Below are 18,773 nucleotides of genomic sequence, written 5' to 3'. Positions count from 1 at the left end.
GAATACAGACGTGCGCCGACTCAGAGATGAGTCCTTGGAGATCAGAAAGACCAGACCTAACTGATCCCACTAACCTGGAATTTGGGGCACGTTGCATAGTCGTAATGAATCCCATCAGCCCGGAAGGTACTGAGCAGGGATGGAAGAACCAGGATGGCAAAAAGGAAATCTCATTCAGGGTTTACCCAGTAGCGCCAACTAGGGCAAACCTTCCAGAAAGGAAGTCACGCCCCTTTCTCAATCACTTCCCTCAACTCATTCCTCCCCTCTTGGCCCTGCCTCTCTTCCCTAAGGCCTAAGGCCCCGCCCACCAGGCGTGGCCCTGACCCGGGAGGGCCACGATCCCGCCAACAATGACTCCGCCCCTCCTTCCGCTGAGAAACCTGTCCCTTTTATTTAAAGATATGTTTACGTCAGCCCGTCTTACGTAGCTTTGCGTCATCAGTGTAAGGCGAGGAGGCGGGATTTCCTTTCCCTAGTTCTAACAGCTTCCGGGAAAGGCCGGAAGAGACCGGACCCTGAGCAAAATCGGGGATTGCCCGCCCTTTCCCCGGCCTGTACGGGAAGACAAGTCCAGGGGCCGACCTGGCGAAGTCAAAACATTTAGCCTGGGCTTTTCAGGTGAGGACCTCCTTCCTATCCAAGCATAGTACCAGTCCAAGTTCCTTTTGATTTCCCATGACTCCCCGCGTCCTCAAGCCCCGCCCCTAGTTCCCCAGCCCCGCCCCGAAGTTTGAGGGGTGTGAATGGTTTGTGACCCCCTCCCCATCATCGACTGGAAGAGCAGGGCTTGAGTACTGCGCCCTGGACCCGGCAGCCCTTTGGCTTCGGGGGTTCATGGACTCCATTCCATTGGCGTGGAAATAGGACCGCCCATACACGGAGCCTTTGCCTCGGAAAAAGTAGGGTCCGGGTCCCCTGCTTACCGTGGTCAGGGTCGCTCACAGGCTGAGGAGAAAGCAAAGGCCTCCGAATCAGGAGACCAGGGATCCTGCTCGGCCCCTCCCCACGACAGTTCCCTGTGTCTGTGCCAGTCGTTCTCGTCTCTCTCCGCCGCAGTTTCCTTTTCTGCAAACCACGGTTAATGGCATTAACTTTCTTACAATCGGGGGGTTAGTTGTGGGAGTGATACATAATTACTTTGTTTATTGAACAATTGCAATGTGCCAGGCACTGTGCTGATTATTTTGCTTCAATGATTTCACGTCATCTTCAAAACAACCTTATGAGGTAGGTACTATTTTTAACCCATTTTACTGATGAGAAGGTTGAGTCTCTGGGAAAGTTGATCGAGGTTTCATAGCTAGTAAGAGACAAGGTTATAGTTTTGTTTTGTTTTGTTTTCTCACTTCAGGGCCAGTCTGTTAAGTCAGGATGTGGAAATTATTCAGATGTTGATATGTCCACAACTTTTTTTTTTTTTTTTTTTTTTTGTACTGAAGATTGAACCTAGGAGCATCTAACCACTGAGCAACATCCTTATCCCTTTTTTGTATTTTTTTAGAGACAGGATCTCACTGAGTTGCTTAGGGCCTTGTGAAGTTGCTGAAGCTGGCTTTCAACTCCATCCTCCTGCCTCAGCCTCCTGAACGCTGCTGGGATTACAGGCGTGCCACGCCCAGCTTTCCATAGTTTTTTTTTTTTTTTTTTTTAGTTTTTGATGGACCTTTATTTTATTTATTTATATGCAGCGCTGGGATTCAAACCCAGTGCCCATACATACTAGGCAAGTGCTCTGCTACTGAGCCACAACCCCAGCCCTCCACAAGTATTTTGAAGTAACTATTGTGGCATTATACTGGGCTCTTCAGTACAAAGAGAAACACATGTGATCCTTGTGTTCCAGGAGTCTAATAAGAGAAGTATAATGAAGTTTTATAGGTGCTGTGAGAATAGTCTGATAATGATAATCACCAGATGGATTTGTCCAGGGACAGCTGTGAACACAACAGATTCTCCAAGGGAAAACGTAGGTACTCCAAGGACCAAGCAGAAATCCTTCCTAAGAAACTGCAGAGAGGGAACCTTCATAATATGACAGACCGAGGTGTAGGGATTGTGAGAGCTATTGTGGAATCATTTCCAAATCAGTTCCATGTTGACAGCGGTTTTTGCAGTTGTGAGCCCTCAGTGACCCAGAAGGGTAGTGTTTCTGGTGTTTGTCTCATATGACTCCCCACGGCTGGCCAGAGAATTTGAGAGGAGGCAGAGTTACCATTTGCTTATGGCTCCTACAGAATTGCCCTTTTGGGGTAATCCAACTCTTCTGTTGACAATAAGTTAGTTTTCTTTAGCTCCTGACATCTGGGTATGGACTGTGACCGTGAAAGAGATGGGGCTCAAATGAGACAATCCAACAAGGGGGGCTATATAACACCTCCAAAGTTGCTCTAAAATAAAGTATTTCAGGATTTTTGGTCCCTCTGTCTCTCTGAAGTCAAATTGGGGGCTGTTCAGGGGGCACATTTGCTTGAGCAAGTGTTAGAAATCCTAGAGAAACTCGCTAAGTTCAAAGAAACAAATGTTTTCCCCATCAATGACCAAAAAAAGAAGTTGCAGCAGGCACAGCAGCAAAGCTCTGAGGCTTTCCTGATGATCTGTGTTCAGTGTGGGCATGGCATCTGTGAGCTAGTTTTGTGATAGAGACCAAGGCTAAGTCCTTAACTTGAGGTTGGGGGTCTAGAGTTAGAGAGGTTTGTTATCCTTCTACAGAACATTGAACTCCACTTATTTTCAGGTCTGGCTCAGTCAAATCCTAAACTAGGGGCCTTGTTGCAACCCCTCTGGCTCTGCTGATGCTATTCCCCTTTGTTCCTGCAGCGTGGACCCGGTCAGCAACCAGGCCATGGAGCTCTCTGATGTCACCCTCATTGAGGGTGTGGGTAATGAGGTGATGATGGTGGCAGGTGTGGTGGTGCTGATTCTAGCCTTGGTCCTAGCTTGGCTCTCTACCTATGTAGCAGACAACAGTAGCAACCAACTCCTGGGCACTATTGTGTCAGCAGGCGACACATCCGTTCTCCACCTGGGGCATATGGACCAGCTGGTGGCAGGCCAAGGTGCCTCAGAGCAAACTGAACTCCCCCATCCATCAGAGGGTAATGATGAGAAGGCTGAAGAGACTGGCGAAGGTGGGGGAGACTCCACAGGGGAACCTGTTGCTCAAGGTGGTGTGGAGTCCAGCCTTGAGCATCTCCTTGACATCCAAGGCCTGCCCAAAAGACAAGTGGGCACAGAGAACAGCAGTCCAGAAGCCCTGCTGAGATCTGAGGACAGCACCTGCCTTTCTCCCAGCCCCAGCCTCATCAACGTGCGGCTCAAGTTCCTCAATGATACTGAGGAGCTGGCTGTGGCCAGGCCAGAGGACACTGTGGGTGCCCTGAAGAGGTGAGTGGACTGGAAAGTGGGAGGCTGCTGATGTCCCATGTCCCCAGACCTTGGCTCCTCTGAGGAGACTGGTATAGAATTGAGAGCAGCAGGGGATCACAAAACTAAGGGTGGAGGAGACTTCCTTAGAAATCTACCCATCAGTTTTTCCCTTTGCCCGCCTTTGTTGGTCCAGGCCTGTTTGTCCTGTTATGCCTCAACCTCTGTCTTTCCTTTCATCTGCAGCAAATACTTCCCTGGACAGGAGAGCCAGATGAAATTGATCTACCAGGGCCGCCTGCTGCAGGATCCAGCACGCACACTGCGTTCCCTGAACATTACTGACAACTGCGTGATTCACTGCCACCGTTCACCCCCAGGGGCACCTGGTACAGGCCCCTCAACTTCTCTGGCACCTTCGGCCACTGAGCCACCCAGCCTTGGCATCAGTGTGGGCAGTCTCATGGTGCCTGTGTTTGTAGTGCTTTTGGGCGTGGTCTGGTACTTCCGGATCAATTACCGCCAGTTCTTCACAGCACCTGCTACTGTCTCCCTGGTGGGTGTCACAGTCTTCTTCAGCTTTCTCATATTTGGGATGTACGGACGATAAGGACATAGGGAGAAAATGAAAGGCATGGTCTTCTTCTTTATGGCCTCCCCCTTTCCTGGCTAGATCTGGGCCCAAGGGCCTGGGAGGGAGGGGTGGAAAGGATGTGGTGAGCACCCCTTCCATAGGATACAGGAGGCGGGTATGGGGCCTCCCCTCATGTCCACAGGGGTACAGACATCCCCTCTGTGCAGGCACAACTCAGGTAGAAACAAGGATGTCACCTTCCTACACTTTTTGAATCCTGAAGGAGCTCAGAGCCAAAGGCCAAGCTAAGTGGAAAGGCTGGGCTTTGATTCCCTCCCAGCTGTGGCCCTAGTCCTTCCTATTGTCTTGCATGTCTGTCCTGTAGCACTCAAGGCCACCTGCCAGGGCAGCCCAGCATGGCCCTGGTATGCTTCTGTAGGGAACCTGGAGTATCCTTCCATTCCTTAGTCAAGTGTTGGGTCTTTTGAGACAGGGATGAAGGCTGTGCCAGCTTACCCTATGGGTACCCAGCTGCACTCCACCACCTCCCTCTACCCCTGTAGCAGGAATAGGGTGTTCTCCCTCTTTCAAAGCACTTTGCCTTTTTTTTTTTTAGTACTCTGTAGAGCTCAGTCAGGAAGGGGATTGAGGCACAAGGCCAAGCCCCTAGCATTGGGAGAGGCCAGGCCACAGCTGCTGCTACCTAGGCCTAAGGCTGTAAGCAAGACAGCACTGGCCCTCAGCCAGCACCCTACCCTGCCTGACTCCAAGGACGAGCTCTGGGTATGGATCACTGGGCCCTGGGCCCTTGCCTCTGGGACTCTTGGATGGAGGGCCAGTGTCTGACTAAATAAAAGTTCCATTTTGTGGCTACGGAGCCTCTTTCTGTGACATTAAAAGAATGGCTTTGCTCTGCCCCCAGCAAAATGGTAATGAGGGTGGGTAGGCCAGGCTACCAACGGGAGATGCAGTTTATTTACACCAGCAGCCATGGGGGCAGAGGGGAATACACAGCGTTTACAAAGTTAGCTACCTGTACAGGATGGATTACATATGCAAAAATAAAAATCTCAAGACCACAGGACAGCGTGAGCCCCACCCCCCTCCCCCAATGACCCCAGCATGCGGTAATGCCAGGCGGGTGGCCCCTGGGCATGCGGGGGGGAGTGATGCATGGAAGGAAAAGCCACCGGCCATGGAAATTAGTACAGAACCCCCCCACACACACTCAGACACATGATAGGATACAGGGTGGACGACACCTAGCCGGGGCGGGGAGGATGGGAATTGAAACCCACACAGCCTGCTGTTAGAGGGAGGGGGTGGGGAGCTCCTAGCCCCTGTTCAACTACATGGTAGGGGGGGCGCTCTCCCCAAAAGGAAAGGGGTTTGCTCCCTCAGGGTCCCTGCTGGACCAAGCCCATCTCTTACCCAGCCTGGGCAGGGGGCTCTGCCCTGAGGGTGGGCCAAGGAACAATGGGGAAGGTTATGTGGACAAACCAGTTCCCAAACTGCTCCCCACTTCTCCCTCCTCTGACTAGAGGGGGAAAGTGGGAGGCCAGAGGGGAAAGGGTATGTTAGGGCCTGAGCTACAGCTGCCTCTCAGAAGGGAGAGTGGCTCTAGGCCTTCCTCCCTTCACCTTCAACCAACTCCCAAAACTTCATTTGGAAGTGGCTGGAGGCCTGCTGAGATCCTCCTCTCCCTCTGGCTTCCCCTTAGAGGGAAAAGGCTGTGAAGGGCCAAGACCAGAGGAGCCCAGGCCCCAGGATTTATTCTAACTCCTGCCAAAATTGGTTTGGCTTTTTAAAAAATAATCACAATGCTTGGGTTAAAAACCAATTTGTAACCAGGCATCAGCCACAATCAGAACAACCCCAGGGGAAGACTGGGGTTCCAGACAGGGTATTGCAGCCCTATCTCTGTTGTTCCCTTAACCCTCTAGGGTCCCTAACCCAAATCAGTCCAACCAGTCCTGGGTACTAGCTACCCAAATGTAGGAGTGGCTCCTCCTGGGAGAAGGGCAGGGGACACGTCCAGCAAGTGCCAGATAATTCGGCTCAGGGTCAGCTCCATCCCTGTGTCAGTCAGCTCTGCTCCCAGCCCAGATTGCAGTCCTCCAGCTCGGCTCCTGGGGGTGGTGTAGCCCTCGTGGAGGTGGGACGGTACATCTTTTCAGGATGTAGACCAGGCAGGTGGGCACACTGGCATGACGGTCCCAGAGAAGCAATGATACCCTTCCCCCTCCACTGACAACCCAGGGCACAGAGACCACCCTCTTCCCACCCTACTCCTAGCAAAGGGGGAGAGGCACAAGATTAGGATTTTCCTCAGAGCCCCAAACCACAAGTACAGAATAAATAACTTAAAAGCGGCGAAGGAAGGGGAAACAGGGCAGGCTTTGGAGGCAGGAGCATTGAGAGGAACTGAAGCTGGTCAAGGTGAAGGAGTGGCAAGCAGCAGCTGGGAACTCAGGCTGCCCCAGCAGGGCAGTGGGGCAGGGTGGGCAGGAGGAACATGGGGCCACCCCAGGAGGGTGAGGCTGGACCCCTTCCTGGGGCAGGGAATGAGGTAAGAAAACATTTCAAATAAAGCAGCACCGTTCCCTCTCACCTTGGGGCCCCACTCCTCACCAGCCCTGGGTCAGGGAGGGATGGAAGGGGGGAGTAATTCTGATACACAACTCCCTCCTCCTATCCTCCCCTTCCCATTCCTTGAAGCTGTAGAGGCTGGAGGCCCTTTCCTGGCACCCAACAACAAAAGGACAGCTCCTGCTGCCAAGGAGGCCCACGGGGATCGAGGGGAAAGGGCTGCCCTGTGAGGCAAGGAAGGCGGCGGCAGTTCTGGACGCCTACCTCAGCAGACAGCACTCTGTGCCTGCCACCCCTGGGACTGGGGGCACTTGATAGGACTCTGCACAAAGACAGGACATGCCCAGCCCTGCCCCTCAGCTCCAAGCACCGGACCCATTCACATTGCTGAGGGCAGCCAGGGGAGGCCCCCTCCAGGCTCAGCTTCCAACCCACAGCCTCCCGGGTAGCCATAATGCCCCTCGGCAGGGCTTAGTCCAGTTCCTGGGGTGGGGGGCAGGCAGTGCGCTGGCACAGTGCCCAGGTCAGGCCCCTGGCCTAGCTGGACATCCAGTAACTCACAGAATAAATAGGAAAACCGCCTCCCCACCAAACTTATGTCCAAGGCATAATGAGTCCAGGTCTGAGTCCTGCACGCTGAGAGGTCGTGCTCTATTGCAGAGGACCCTGACACCCCCCAGGGGCGCATAAATGGATCCTCTGCCTGCCTGGCCCACCAAACTTCCCAAGCCCAAACCCCCAGCAGTCGTCCATTTGCCAGGCTATGCCACCTGGGTGGGGGTTGGGAGAGAGGGCTCTGCTCAGCCAAAGGCTATCCCTTGCACCCAAGTCAGTTGATGTCATCATAGATGCTGGGCGTTGGGGGTGCCGGTGGCTTTGGCTTCTTCTTCTTGTTGGAGCCCAGGCCAGAGGCAGTCCCTACCAGGCTCAGATGGGATTTCTTTTTCTTGGTTTTCCTTGATTCGGAGCTGTTGGTACCTGCAGAGAAAAAGTTATAAGGGATGAGAACAGGGTTGTGGCAGGAGAAATGGCACTCCATGAATTGGGACAGAAAATTCCTAGGACCCAACTGTATCACATACCTAGACCCCATCCCTGATTTTCACTCGTCTTGGAGGAGCCTGAATCAGAGGGTGAGAGATCAGAGGAGCCATCCCACTGAAGCCGGCTGATCAGGGCCTGGCTGTCGGTCATATCAAAGCTGTCATTATCCAGGGAACTCTCAACCTCCGGAAGGACTCTGGAAAGGGGAGGGATCAAAAAAGGGCTTTGGAGATACCCATCACCACCCTAACCTGCTACAACCCACTACCCTTCTGGAAAGGTCACTTACGCTGAGGGCCCAAGGAAATAAATCCGCACAGTTCGCCTCTGCTCATCCGTGTGCTGGGGGCAACGCAGAGACCTGGTGGGGATGGAATTATCAGACCCTGACAAAACAGGAAAGGACCTGAGGAACTCAGGGAGAGCCCCTCCCCTCAGCAGAGGCAAAAGTGACAGGGAAGGGGTTAAGTGGAGAGCACCCCGACGGAGGCCTAAGGCCTGATCATTGGAGGAGGGGAGGGAAAGGGCGGGAGCCCCATTGCTCAAGTCCAAGGGTACTCCTGACACATGCCCAGAGTCAGTGTGCAGGAGGGCCCCCGGCCCCCTTTCTAGGTTCTGTTCTCACCTTGTGCACATCTTCTTGGTGTGTTCAGAAATCACCCCACATTGCTGGAAGAGGAATATAAGCTGAAAGGAGGGATGGAGGGAAACCTACTCTAGACACTAGGTGCTCCCTTCCACATCAAGGCTAGACTGCACACGCAGAAATGGCCCCAAGGCGTCCATATAGTCCAGACCACTGTGGGCCAGGAAATCTACTTCTACTTCTAGAGTAAGAATTCTAAGGCTCTAATTGCTGTCACCAGCCTCCTCCAGGGTGTTGACCTCTGCCTGTGGCTCCAGCCCACTCCTAACGGCCTCCCCTGCCCCAGTTCCTCACCGTGGTAAGCAGGCTACGCAGCTCCTCTGGCCCCAGGGTCTCATAGCTGATCCCAGTTGAGTTGCTATACTGTGAGAAAACCAGAAGTACAGGTCAGAGAAGTAAAGCAGCAGCAGACAAAAAAGGGGGCATGGAGGCCGGAGATGTACACCAGTGGTAGAGCACTTGCCTAGCACATGTGAGGTCCTGGGTTCAGTGCCCAGTAAAAAAAAACCACACACACACACACACACACACACACAGGGAGGAACAGAGAATTAGTCCCTCCCATTCCTGCCTCTGTGATAGAGCAGTTTTCCCAGTGAGTCCTTTCATTCCACCTGCACACAGATAAGGGAATAGGACACAGAAAGAACAAACACAAGACTCAAACAGCCTGATTAATGCTTCTGGCTGTCAGCATTCTGATCCTACTTCTCCAAATCCCAGCCACCTCACAAGGACAATGAGAAAGAATGTAAGGCAGGCAGCCTCTACTCACCTTAAAAGGATCCGAATTGCTAAGTTCCCCTGAAGAAGAAAAAAGAAGGGGAAGGGTGTTTGATGCAGAGGTACAGACAGAGAACCCTGAAAATAACCAGAGAGGAAGTGGGGGGTGACAGAAGGATCACAGGCCCTCCCTCCACACCCCTATCCCCCAACTCCCTCTACCCTCCCCCGAAAATGAGTCCCAGAAGACACAGCTAGCAGCACCACTGTCACTCCAGCCCCACTTACCATTTTTGTGTTTTAAAGACTTGGATCTTCGAGGGGAATTGGGGTTCTGGAATGGGAGATACCATAGCTTTGGGGAAAGGGCAACCATAAGGGGGAGCCGAGAACCCAGGGAAGGAAAAAAGATTTGACAAAGAAATATCCTCAAATTCCTATTCTTCTCCCCCATTAAGAGGCCTGTCTGCCTATATTTCCTCCCCCATGCCAAGGCCTCTGTTGACCCCCTGCCCACCACATACACACCCTCATCCCCGAACCCAAAGAGGCCCCCAGTGACCTCAGACTTGAGTCAAGACACTCGAGGACTCCCTGCCCATAGGGGAGGGTATCTGTCCTTCGCCCAAATTTCCCCCATGCTCGCCCCAGCTCTCACCTTGTCTGATTTTCTTTTCTTGGCTATGGGGGAATGAAAGGATATAAGGAAAGGTTACTTTTTAAGTGTTCAACCTAAGAGTATTTAAAGAAAACTGCAAAAGCACACTCTCCCCATCATTTAAAACAGTTATTTGTGACCAAAGTATACCCAATTCCTGCTCATCCCAGTGTCCCCCAAGATCCCCCAGGTCCCCAAACACCTTTCTTCTCTGAGCCATAAGACCAGTCGTTGTCATTGATGTCATCATTATCCTCTTGGTCACTCTCAGACTTGTTCATGTTGTTGCTATTGGCAATCCTGCCAAGGGTAAGGGAGAGAAAGGGTTAAAGTGCCTACAACTTTAAAGGTATAGTGGAACATCTAGAGTCAAGAACAACCCACCCTCTGTATCCTACAAGCGCCCCTAGGGGCCTACACCAAGGTACAGGCTGCAAAAGATGAGCAGCTTTAGTTCTATCCTCACCGGCGGTTGGCGATTCGGCTGCTATTCCGCCCCATTCCCAGGCACTTCTCCAGATGGGGAGCAAAGCGGGAGGCGGCAATGCTGCGGCTGCAATTGGGGCAAACACACTCCTTGCTCTTCCACTGGTTGAAAACCTGTCCAAAGATGTCCAACCCAGGCTGGTCCACGATCTCTGGGGACAGGAGAGGCGTGGCGATCAGGGTGGGCAGGGAACCCTCTCCTCATTCCCACCCGTGTTGTCCCATGGCCTCTTCAAAACCCCCTGCCTAAGCTTGCAGGAGTGCCAGGGTCCACAACTAGAGTAGTTCCCAGAGAAAGACCCTCCATGCACTCTTTGGGCAGGGCTAGACTTCTCTCCTTTCACCCTGAAGCTCACCAAAATCCTTCATGCTATCGGGGTCTGTGTCGTCCAGGAAGAAGTAGCCACACTTGACAGCTCGGTGTACCTCAAAGCAAAATCCCAAACAAGAATCCTCGACCAGGTCCGCATATATCTCCTGAGCGATGGCCTGAGCCCCAGAGGAAAACATCCATAGTCACAAGAGTCACAGACCTCTGGACTGCCAGTGACTCTCACCAACCAAATCTCCTGGCCCTGGCCAAATATCATGCTTTCTTTGCCATTTTCCCCATCTTGATTTTGAATTCTTTCTTCTTCCCTTTAAGGAACAAGGCTGACTACCCAAATTCCTCTTTGGTGTGGATGCCAGATATAGTGACACAGAGACACCAAGAGAAAGAACTAGAGGCACACGTGGGGGAGCCCTCACCTCTAGTTTGCTGTTATCCAGGCCAGACAAAGACATTTCCTCCATTTTCATTTGTAAACTCTTGTGGAGACGGTGCTCTGACTGCTCATAGCACAGCGGGCGGCAACACGGCTGTACACATGGGGATGGGGGTGTTGGTGTGAGTCCAAGGTACCTCTTCCCCTCACCTCAATGCCCAGGGCTTAATTCTGGCATCAGAGTATCTCCCTCCCAAAGGTCCAGGACCACTAAGTCTCAGTGGTCCCTCAGGGCCTGAAACCCAGAGATAGCCTCGTCCTTTCCAGGCCTGATATCAGGCCTGGTCTTACTGCCAATCAGAGTCTGGATCTATAGGAGGCAGCAGTTCACCCCAGGTCCCCAAAACTCAAACCCCTCTTTGATACCCATGGTGCAATGCAGCAGGGGGAGGAGAAGGAACTCTAAGGCCTCAAAGCAAACCCACAGGGTGTGGCAAAGAACTGCACAGACTCCTAAAGACACCCCCTTCCCTAAAGGCTCTCCTCAGAGTCACCTCTGCTTTCAGCCAGGATGTCCACTTGGGGGGGTACTGCTACCAGAAGTAGGAATGGCCCTAAGACCCTACAACCTTCACCCCACTGTCTTTTCTTGAAATAAGCTTGCCACTGCTCGGAGAGGAGCAGAGATCAGAGAAGCACAGAGTCAAAGGGGCATTTCCAGCCACCTGGAGCAGAAGGGGGTAGAACCCTGTGGGATGGCACTGGAGGAGTGGGCACTCCCCTTACCTGTTCTTCTTTTAGATAACACCCTCCCTCCCTCAGGACCAGCCCGGAAGTCTCTCCAAGAGCCCCAAAGTCCAGAAACCCCCACCAAAGGATTCAGAAACAGCACCCACAGTCCGGGGGCCCCTCTGAACGGTGGGTACGAGTTTAAGGAGCTGCCGGCCTAGAGTGGGGTGGGGACTGACAAACGAGCCAGGGGCACTGGGAAGGGTAGGAGGCCGGGCCGCGGCTCTTCCCCCGTCCCTGCGGCACTGCTGCTGCATCATACCGACTGGGGGGAGGAGAGTCGAGCCGCCCGAGGCCGGCGCCGGGCCGGGACAGACCGACCCCCAGAGAGTGGGCAGAGTGGGACGCGTCCCGGCCCCTCTCCGTCCCCGCCTGCCGACAGCACCGGCCGGCCGGGGAGAGGAGTCCGGGAGGGTGTCTATTGTCCCGGGGGCTGGGGCCTGGCTCCCTAACAAAGGCCCCGCGCCCCCTCCCCGGCCGGCCCTGCCCCGCCCAAGGGGGACCCAGCCAGGGGGAGAGCAGGGGGCCCGGGCCGGGCCGGGAAGCCGGGGGAAGCCGGGCGTTTCCGCGTCGGGCCGGGGGGAGGGGAAGGGGCGCTGACCCAGACCTGGGGGGAGGGGGCCCAAGCCCCGCCTCGGGCCCCGCCCCCCGCCCCCCGCAGGCCCCTCCCCCGTTCCCGTCTCCGTCCCGTACTCACCCCGCCCGGGGGGCCGCGCCGGGGCCCGGCGGCCTCTCAGGGCCGCGTCCTCCGGCGGCGGCGGCGGCGGCGGCTGCTCCGGAGCCCCATGTCCGTCGGTCCGTCCTCGCCTCTCCCCGGGGCCCAAGGCCCGGGGCCGGGGGGTCGGGCCGCCCCCCCGCCTCGCCGCCTCACCGGGCGGCCATGGCCCCTTCCCCTCCCTTCTCGTCCCGTCGCCGCCTCCTCCTCCTCACCTCACCCCGCCCGCGCGCAGTCCGCGCGCCGTCCGCGCGCCCCTCCCCCCGCCCCCCACTCCAGCCCGCCTCTCCCGGGCGGGGGGTGCGGCGCGAGCCCGGAGCGCGCGCGCGTGCCGCGACCGGAGGATGGATGGATGGAGCGAGCGAGAACGCGAGCGTGCGCGCGCGCTCCCCTCTCCCCCTCCCTCCGCGCGGGCGCGAGGCCAGGCGCGAGCGCGCTCCAACCTCCTCCTCTTCCTCCTCCCGCCCCTCCTCAACACCCCGCCCTCGCCCTCCCTTCCTCTTCCTTCTTTCGCTTTCGCGCGCCCAGCGACGGCTCGCGCCTGCTAGAAGGGCCCGAGCGCGTGCATCTGCCCCGCGGCCGCAGCTCGGCAGCATTTGCTCCAGGGGGCGGGGACCGGGAGGGGAGGAGGGGCGCCACGCCGCCGTCCAAAGTACCGGCGGACGGGGACGGGGGCGGAGAAATGGGCGGGGCCTTCGTGGACTAGCCCAGCCAATCGCCGTGTCGTTTCGGACCCGGAGGCCCAATAGGAGGGGGGTGGGTGGGGCAGCGTTCAAGGTGAGGTGCGCGGTGCGCTGGGGGCGGAGACGTTGTGCCGTCCCGGCCGGCTCAGGGGCGGGGGCAGCGGGTGGCGTCGAAAGAGAGCGCCGGCTCCCAGCCGAGCCTGGGACGCCTTCCGGCCCAGGCTCCCCCGCCCTTCCCTCGGGGCTCCCCGCTCTTTCCTCCCCCCCGTCCTCTCCCCACTTTTACCCCGAGGCGTGCAGCCACTTCTATGAAGCGGACGGATTTGAAGTGGGGCGCAGTTAAGACCTGAGGGCGGAAAACCCTGGGAGCCGAAGAGGCTCGTTCGCGCTCCTTTTCCCGGTTTCTGGGCGGGTCTCAGCCCCTTCAGGCCTGCTAACCTACAAGCTCCCGCGATGAGGGTCCACCGCTGAAGGCGGAGGCCGAGCTGCGCTCTTCTGAGCGAAGCGCCCTCCCCACTCATCCTAATTTAGATCCCACACCTGCTCGCCTTTCCTGCTTCCGGAACTCAAGCTGGACCCCCTAGTGTCAGCCTGCCTGCCGGACACTGGCCAGACCCTTCCCCCGACGCTGTGGTATTCCCTTGGGGGTGCCCATTCCTCACCCTTTCAGTCCCCTCTTACCTTCCGGAGAAACGAAGCTTTTCTCAGCTGCAGTAGATTCCTAGACTGGCTCTTCCATCTCGGATAATCTTGTCTGGTGCCCTAGAATGATTGTGTGACAGCCCTCTTCCCTCAGGAGATAGGATTAAAGTCTGAAATCACATATTTTGAGAGACCATCATTGGGTCTTTAGTCTCCAAACATTTCTTGAGGCATATAATATTTCGAAGGAGTCGGATCTGAATTTAACTCCCTGGAAATGGCAAATGAATTCCCTGTACCTCAGTTTCTTCCATTGTTAGTTGAATATGTATCATTAGGTTGTGAGGATTAACAAGCCAGTGCGTGTGAGACTCGTAGGTCAGTGTAAATGCTTGGTAAATCTTAGTTATCGGGCTGCTGGTGCTGGGATACAATGATGAAATAAAACAGTTGTGCTTCCTCAAGAAATTTACAATCTAGTGGAACAGAAAGACTTGTCGGAAAATAATTGCATAATAGTGTGATAAAAACAAAAAAGACATGTATAGAGTTCAGAGACCACCAAGAAGAAGCACCAAAGGATGTAAGAGAATTGGTCAAGAAAGGCTTCTTGCAGGGAAAGATGAACCAAAAGTTCAAGACAGCATTAGACATCCCAACAGTAAGCTTCAGAATATGGATCAATCTTGGGGATGTAGGGAACATAGGAATGGGTCAGGGAGCTGCAGGAGGTGAGCAGGCCAGATCATAGAGGTCTAAGGGTGCACCAAGGAGTTTATGGGCTTTAACCCCGCAGGCAGTGAGGAGTCCTCTAAGGAAATTGTTTGACCAGACTTGCACTTTAAGTTGATCATTCTGAGAAGCAGTAGATTTTCATTATTGGCTGAACTGTATGGGGTAAAGGAGAGGGAGGCTCTGAAAACTCCTTTAACCAGTATGAGGAACTCTGCAGAGGATGCAGGAGGATGACACGTTCAATTTGGGATACATTGGCAACGGTAAAGACTCAGAATGTGGTTGAACTTGAATCTAGAGCAAAGGAGTTAGGTCTTTAGGAACTTATACAGCATGGCATCAGCCTTCCTTGCCTCTTGTCTTTTACCTCCCTTTGAGGAATTCTCTAGTCCAGTGATGCTGCTTTATTTCTTAACCTAAATATATCCATAGTGTCCTCCCCTAAGGAATGCCCAAGAAACCTTCCTGGCTCCTCCCTCTTTACCTAAATCCTTCCTCATATCCCCTCCTGTGGCCATTCTCATACCAAAATTTTTTGTTGTGGTGGTGCTGCTACTGGGGATGGAACCCAGGGCCTTGCGCATGCTAAGCAAGTGCTTTAATCACTGAGTTGCATCCCCAGCCACTCATACCAAACTTCTTTACAAGTGGACTGCACTATTTATTTGGTGCTTGGCCTGGGTTGTTTTGTGGTGGTAACCTCTTTGGGCACACGCCCAGTCTCCACAGTTAGTACCAGTTAATAAACACTAAGGATTGAGCTGGTTCTGGCTCTGGGTGACTCTGGGGTTACAGCAACAAGGGAGACACACAGACCTTGTCTTAGTGGAGCTGACAGCCTAGCAAAACCTGGCTTGGAAGAAACAAGAAACAAGTCTAAGTGTGGAGGTGTCCAGGTTCTAGGTGACTGAAGAAACATGACACGGAGACCTTTTTTTTGTCAGGAGTTCAGGGGCCTCCTCTCTCCCAGGAGGAAGAGGCTTTCTAAGTAGAGCCCTGAATGAACTAGGCAGAGAGAACAGCATGTTGTATGGACCCTAGAAGAGAAGGTGGTATATTGGAAGCATAGACAGCTAATGTGACTGGAGTTGGGGCAGAGAGCCCAGCAGGAACAGTGGACTCCCCTGCATCCTGAACCTGTGAGCTATACTTCGTCACTCATTGAGACCATTTTTCTTGGGTATCATATACATGCTAGGCAGCTTTAAGTAGTGGGATTACTATAATGAACCAGAAAGTAAAGAATCTCCTTTGGGAGATAGACCATAGATAAGTAAAAAAATACATAAGCAAGGAAATGTAGGAGGAGGGCTCTTTGGGAGGTTGGTCAGGAAAGGCTTATCTGTGAGGTAACATTTGAGCTGAGGCCTGAAGGATGAGAAGAACAGTTATGTGTATGAGAAGTACAAAGGCCCTGTGATAGGCATGCTCAAGAAGCAAAAGAGAGACCACGTAGCTGGATCATTGTGAATAATTAGGAAGAATAGGGCAAAAGGAGAGAGAGGATGCAGGGTCCAGGCCTTGTATGGCCATGGTAAATTTTAAGTACCAGAGTAATCTGAAGAAAACTTCAGAAAACTCCGAAGTAATCAGAGTTTCTTTGTTTTGTTTTGTTTTTGAGTCTCACTGTGTTGCCCAGGCTAGCATAGAGTTCCTGTGCCCACCTCAGCATTGCAAGAGCTGGGACTATAGTGAGTACCACCCTGCCTAATTTTTCATTTTTGTTTGTTTGGTTTTTGGCATTAGGATTGAACACAGGGGCATTCTACCATTAAGCTAAATCCCAGCCCTTTTTTTTATTTTTTATTTTAAGACAGGTTATCACTGAATTGCCCTGACTGGCCTTGGCCTTGCATCCTCCTGCCCTAGCCTCCCTAGTCACTGGGATTGCAGGTGTACACCAACCCACACAGCCAAATTTATTAGACACCTTTGGCTGCTGTGTGTAGAATGGACTGTAGGGGGCAAGAGTGTAAATAGGAAGACCCGCTTAAGAAGGTCTTTGCAGAAGTTGGGTGATGGTGATGGCCTCCACTAGGACGGGAATGGCAGTTGTGAGAAGGGTAGACAGGTTTCAGAGAGATTTAGGTAGTGGAATGGACAGGTGTAGGTGATGGCATGCAGATGAAAGAGAGAGAGAGGAGTCAAGGCTGATAGTCTGGTTTCTAGGTCAAATGACTAAATGGTTGTTAATCATTCTGGGTCTTGAGGTAAAAGGTGCTTCTGAGATACCCCAGAGGATGCACAGGTATCTACACAGGTCTGTAGAAGCAGTGTTTTAGACCATTTTCTGCTACTGTAGCAGAATATCAGACTGGGTAAATTATAAAAATAGAATTTTATTTGGCTTATGGTTCTGGAGGCTGGGACATCTGGATTATGGCACAAGCATCTGGTGAGGGCCTCTGTGCTGTTGTACCATGGTGGGAGCAAGCATGCAGGAGACAGGAAGGGAATCTAGCTGGACTCATTTTTTAGCAAGAGGTTTAGGGAGAGAATGCAGAGGGAGGGCTGACACCAGCAGAGTAGACCAAGAAAGCAGGACACAGTCAAGTGTCTCATGGATGTAAAGATGGACATGTTGGTGACTGGTCAAGAGTGGCCTCAGAACGGTGAGTGGGAATGTTTTACAAGTTTGACCCAGAACAGGAGGGATCAGGCTTGGAGTCCTTGGACATAAGTAGGGTTTTCGGTCCTTTGCTGTTCCAGAAACCCAACAGAAACCTGTTCAAGGAAACCAGAGGTCCACGGCTGCAGAGAGCGAGTCATCCTGTTCTAGCCACTTCCTATCAGAGGTCTGGGTGGTTAGGAAATCATCTAGACCCTGGGTGGAGCTGAGGGCTCAATGTGGGAGGGTGCCCAAACACCACTTGATAAATCCTGCACCAACCAGGAAGGCTGGCATGCCCAGGATGAACCCTTGACCTCAATGGTCATCACCTCATTTCCCAAGGGAATGCCCTCTGGTGAAAAATGCATCTGTTCTCAAATTTCTGAGTCCTTTGTGACTGACAACCTCAGGTGAACAAACTGAATTTAGAAAGCACAGTACAGTAGTACAAAATGATGTAAAAGTAGGTTGCCTATGGAATCTTATGGTTCTAGAAAGGGCAAACAAGCTAGCTTCAAGGGGTTTATCTGACCTACTGGGTCATCCCTGTCACCCACTTTCACTTATGCCAGTGACCAGACAGCAGTCAAACCTTTGTTTTTCACTTTATTATACAAAAAAAAGGGAAAACAAAACTTCCACAGTTGGCCTTAAGCTTAGGCAGACACCTCTAAGCCATTCCCTCCCACCTCCCATAATACAAATTCAAGTGTGGTTGTTGTTGAAACCTACAAAACACTCCTTAAATATTAGAAAAAAAAGGTGGGGGAATGGGGGTCTTCCCACCCCAGCCATCCCGTCCCAGTGCCAAAATGCACTCAGAGCGACCTCTTACAGCACCAACACCCCCACCCCCATGGCCCTGTCTGTACTGTAAGAATTTTTCAATTTTTAAAACAGGAAAAGTGTCCTGTTCGAAGTTATTTTTAAATGAAAACACATTCCACTAAAACATAATAGTGCAGGGGCATTCAGATAAGGAAGTCGGGGGAGGGGAGGGTGTTTGCAGGGGTTCTTAGAAAGAAATAACCTATAAACCCCTGTACTTAATTCCTGGGTCAGGATAAAGGAAGGGGAGTGGGAGTGGGGAGTGTCCCTCCCTACGCCTCCCCATCCAAGCACCAGGGTCCAGGCAAAGCAGATTGTCTGCTTTCATTTAAGAGACCCACAGCCTATCTGGGGTGGGGCCTTTACCTTTTCTGCCCCACCACCTTGGCAGAGGTCCCACTTCCCCCACTCCTGGCTTTCATTCAGAGGGGAAGGTGGGAAGCATAAAGCCCCGATTAAATAGGTCACTGACATGATTGTAAAAAAAAAAAAAAATTTTTTTTGAACCAATTTAGTAAAAACCGCCAACAATGAAAATTAAGTCCACAGATAAGGTGGCTTGGCTTATTAAGAGTCAAAGAATCAGGGTACCAAAAAGCTTGGGATGGCTGGCAAGGGTTAGAGGGACAGCTGCAGAAAGCAGCTTCTGTAGCCCCTTTCCCAACTGTAAGGTTGGGGGGCAAGGAAGAGGGGGAGCAGACCTGAGAAATCAAAGGAAATGGGGTGGCCAGAGGACATGGGGGAAGGCAGTTAGGGATGTGTACGTAAGAGCTCCCAACACACTTCCTGACGCCCAGATTCTGTGCCCAGAGTGGCCAGGCTGGCCCTTCACATGAGCTGGAAGGCCTTTTCCACCAAAGAAAAGCTTTAAGGTTCACACCATTGTCTGCCCCTTCCCGCCTTCCTGCTGGACAGTAGGGGCCAGCAGCAGCTCAGATGCACATGACCCTGGCACAGGGAAACTGAGCAGCAGCTCA

General features: G+C 53.1%; 2 protein-coding genes across 10 annotated transcripts; one reads left to right on the top strand and one right to left on the bottom strand.

Moving 5' to 3' along the window:
* Positions 1 to 483: 483 nt before the first annotated feature.
* Positions 484 to 4,811, top strand: TMUB2 (transmembrane and ubiquitin like domain containing 2). 5 transcript variants are annotated; one of them, XM_079131145.1, is made up of 4 exons: positions 492 to 621; positions 1,171 to 1,230; positions 2,821 to 3,387; positions 3,613 to 4,811. In XM_079131145.1, the coding sequence occupies exons 2-4, from the start codon at positions 1,196 to 1,198 to the stop codon at positions 3,974 to 3,976; spliced, it is 966 nt and encodes a 321-aa protein (XP_078987271.1). In that variant the 5' UTR covers positions 492 to 621; positions 1,171 to 1,195; the 3' UTR covers positions 3,977 to 4,811. The 5 variants fall into 5 exon arrangements, with proteins under 5 accessions (XP_078987272.1, XP_078987271.1, XP_078987274.1 ...); XM_079131146.1 differs by lacking the exon at positions 1,171 to 1,230 and having other exon boundaries at positions 484 to 621; XM_079131148.1 differs by lacking the exons at positions 492 to 621; positions 1,171 to 1,230 and adding an exon at positions 659 to 902.
* Positions 4,812 to 4,893: 82 nt separating this feature from the next.
* Positions 4,894 to 12,762, bottom strand: ATXN7L3 (ataxin 7 like 3). Of its 5 annotated transcripts, none has more exons than XM_079131139.1 (13): positions 12,280 to 12,762; positions 10,837 to 10,947; positions 10,443 to 10,575; positions 10,067 to 10,238; positions 9,803 to 9,900; positions 9,601 to 9,623; positions 9,231 to 9,297; positions 8,995 to 9,080; positions 8,514 to 8,582; positions 8,199 to 8,242; positions 7,863 to 7,934; positions 7,612 to 7,769; positions 4,894 to 7,507 (listed from the first exon to the last, which is right to left on the bottom strand). In XM_079131139.1, the coding sequence occupies exons 2-13, from the start codon at positions 10,885 to 10,887 to the stop codon at positions 7,359 to 7,361; spliced, it is 1,122 nt and encodes a 373-aa protein (XP_078987265.1). In that variant the 5' UTR covers positions 10,888 to 10,947; positions 12,280 to 12,762; the 3' UTR covers positions 4,894 to 7,358. The 5 variants fall into 5 exon arrangements, with proteins under 5 accessions (XP_078987265.1, XP_078987267.1, XP_078987268.1 ...); XM_079131141.1 differs by having other exon boundaries at positions 9,231 to 9,276; positions 12,280 to 12,759; XM_079131142.1 differs by having other exon boundaries at positions 8,995 to 9,023; positions 12,280 to 12,756.
* Between the last annotated feature and the right edge of the window lie 6,011 nt (positions 12,763 to 18,773).

The sequence above is a fragment of the Sciurus vulgaris genome (genome assembly GCF_902686455.1).
Source record: "Sciurus vulgaris genome assembly, chromosome: 3".
Classification (NCBI taxonomy): Eukaryota; Metazoa; Chordata; class Mammalia; order Rodentia; family Sciuridae; genus Sciurus; species Sciurus vulgaris.
The sequence above is the reverse complement of the archived record's forward strand: the minus strand, read 5'-3'. Positions and strand labels throughout refer to the sequence as shown.

What these genes read in the sequence shown, in the direction of transcription:
- TMUB2 (XM_079131145.1), top strand. Translation starts at nt 1,196, where the DNA reads ATGATTTCACGTCATCTTCAAAACAACCTTATGAG. An exon ending in CTTCAAAACAACCTTATGAG is followed by an intron (nt 1,231 to 2,820) that starts GTAGGTACTATT and finishes TTGTTCCTGCAG; the next exon opens with CGTGGACCCGGTCAGCAACC. An exon ending in ACTGTGGGTGCCCTGAAGAG is followed by an intron (nt 3,388 to 3,612) that starts GTGAGTGGACTG and finishes TTTCATCTGCAG; the next exon opens with CAAATACTTCCCTGGACAGG.
- ATXN7L3 (XM_079131139.1), bottom strand. Translation starts at nt 10,887, where the DNA reads ATGAAAATGGAGGAAATGTCTTTGTCTGGCCTGGATAACAGCAAACTA. An exon ending in GTCTTTAAAACACAAAAATG is followed by an intron (nt 9,081 to 9,230) that starts GTAAGTGGGGCT and finishes GGTTATTTTCAG; the next exon opens with GGTTCTCTGTCTGTACCTCT. An exon ending in TGCGTAGCCTGCTTACCACG is followed by an intron (nt 8,243 to 8,513) that starts GTGAGGAACTGG and finishes TTCCTCTTCCAG; the next exon opens with CAATGTGGGGTGATTTCTGA.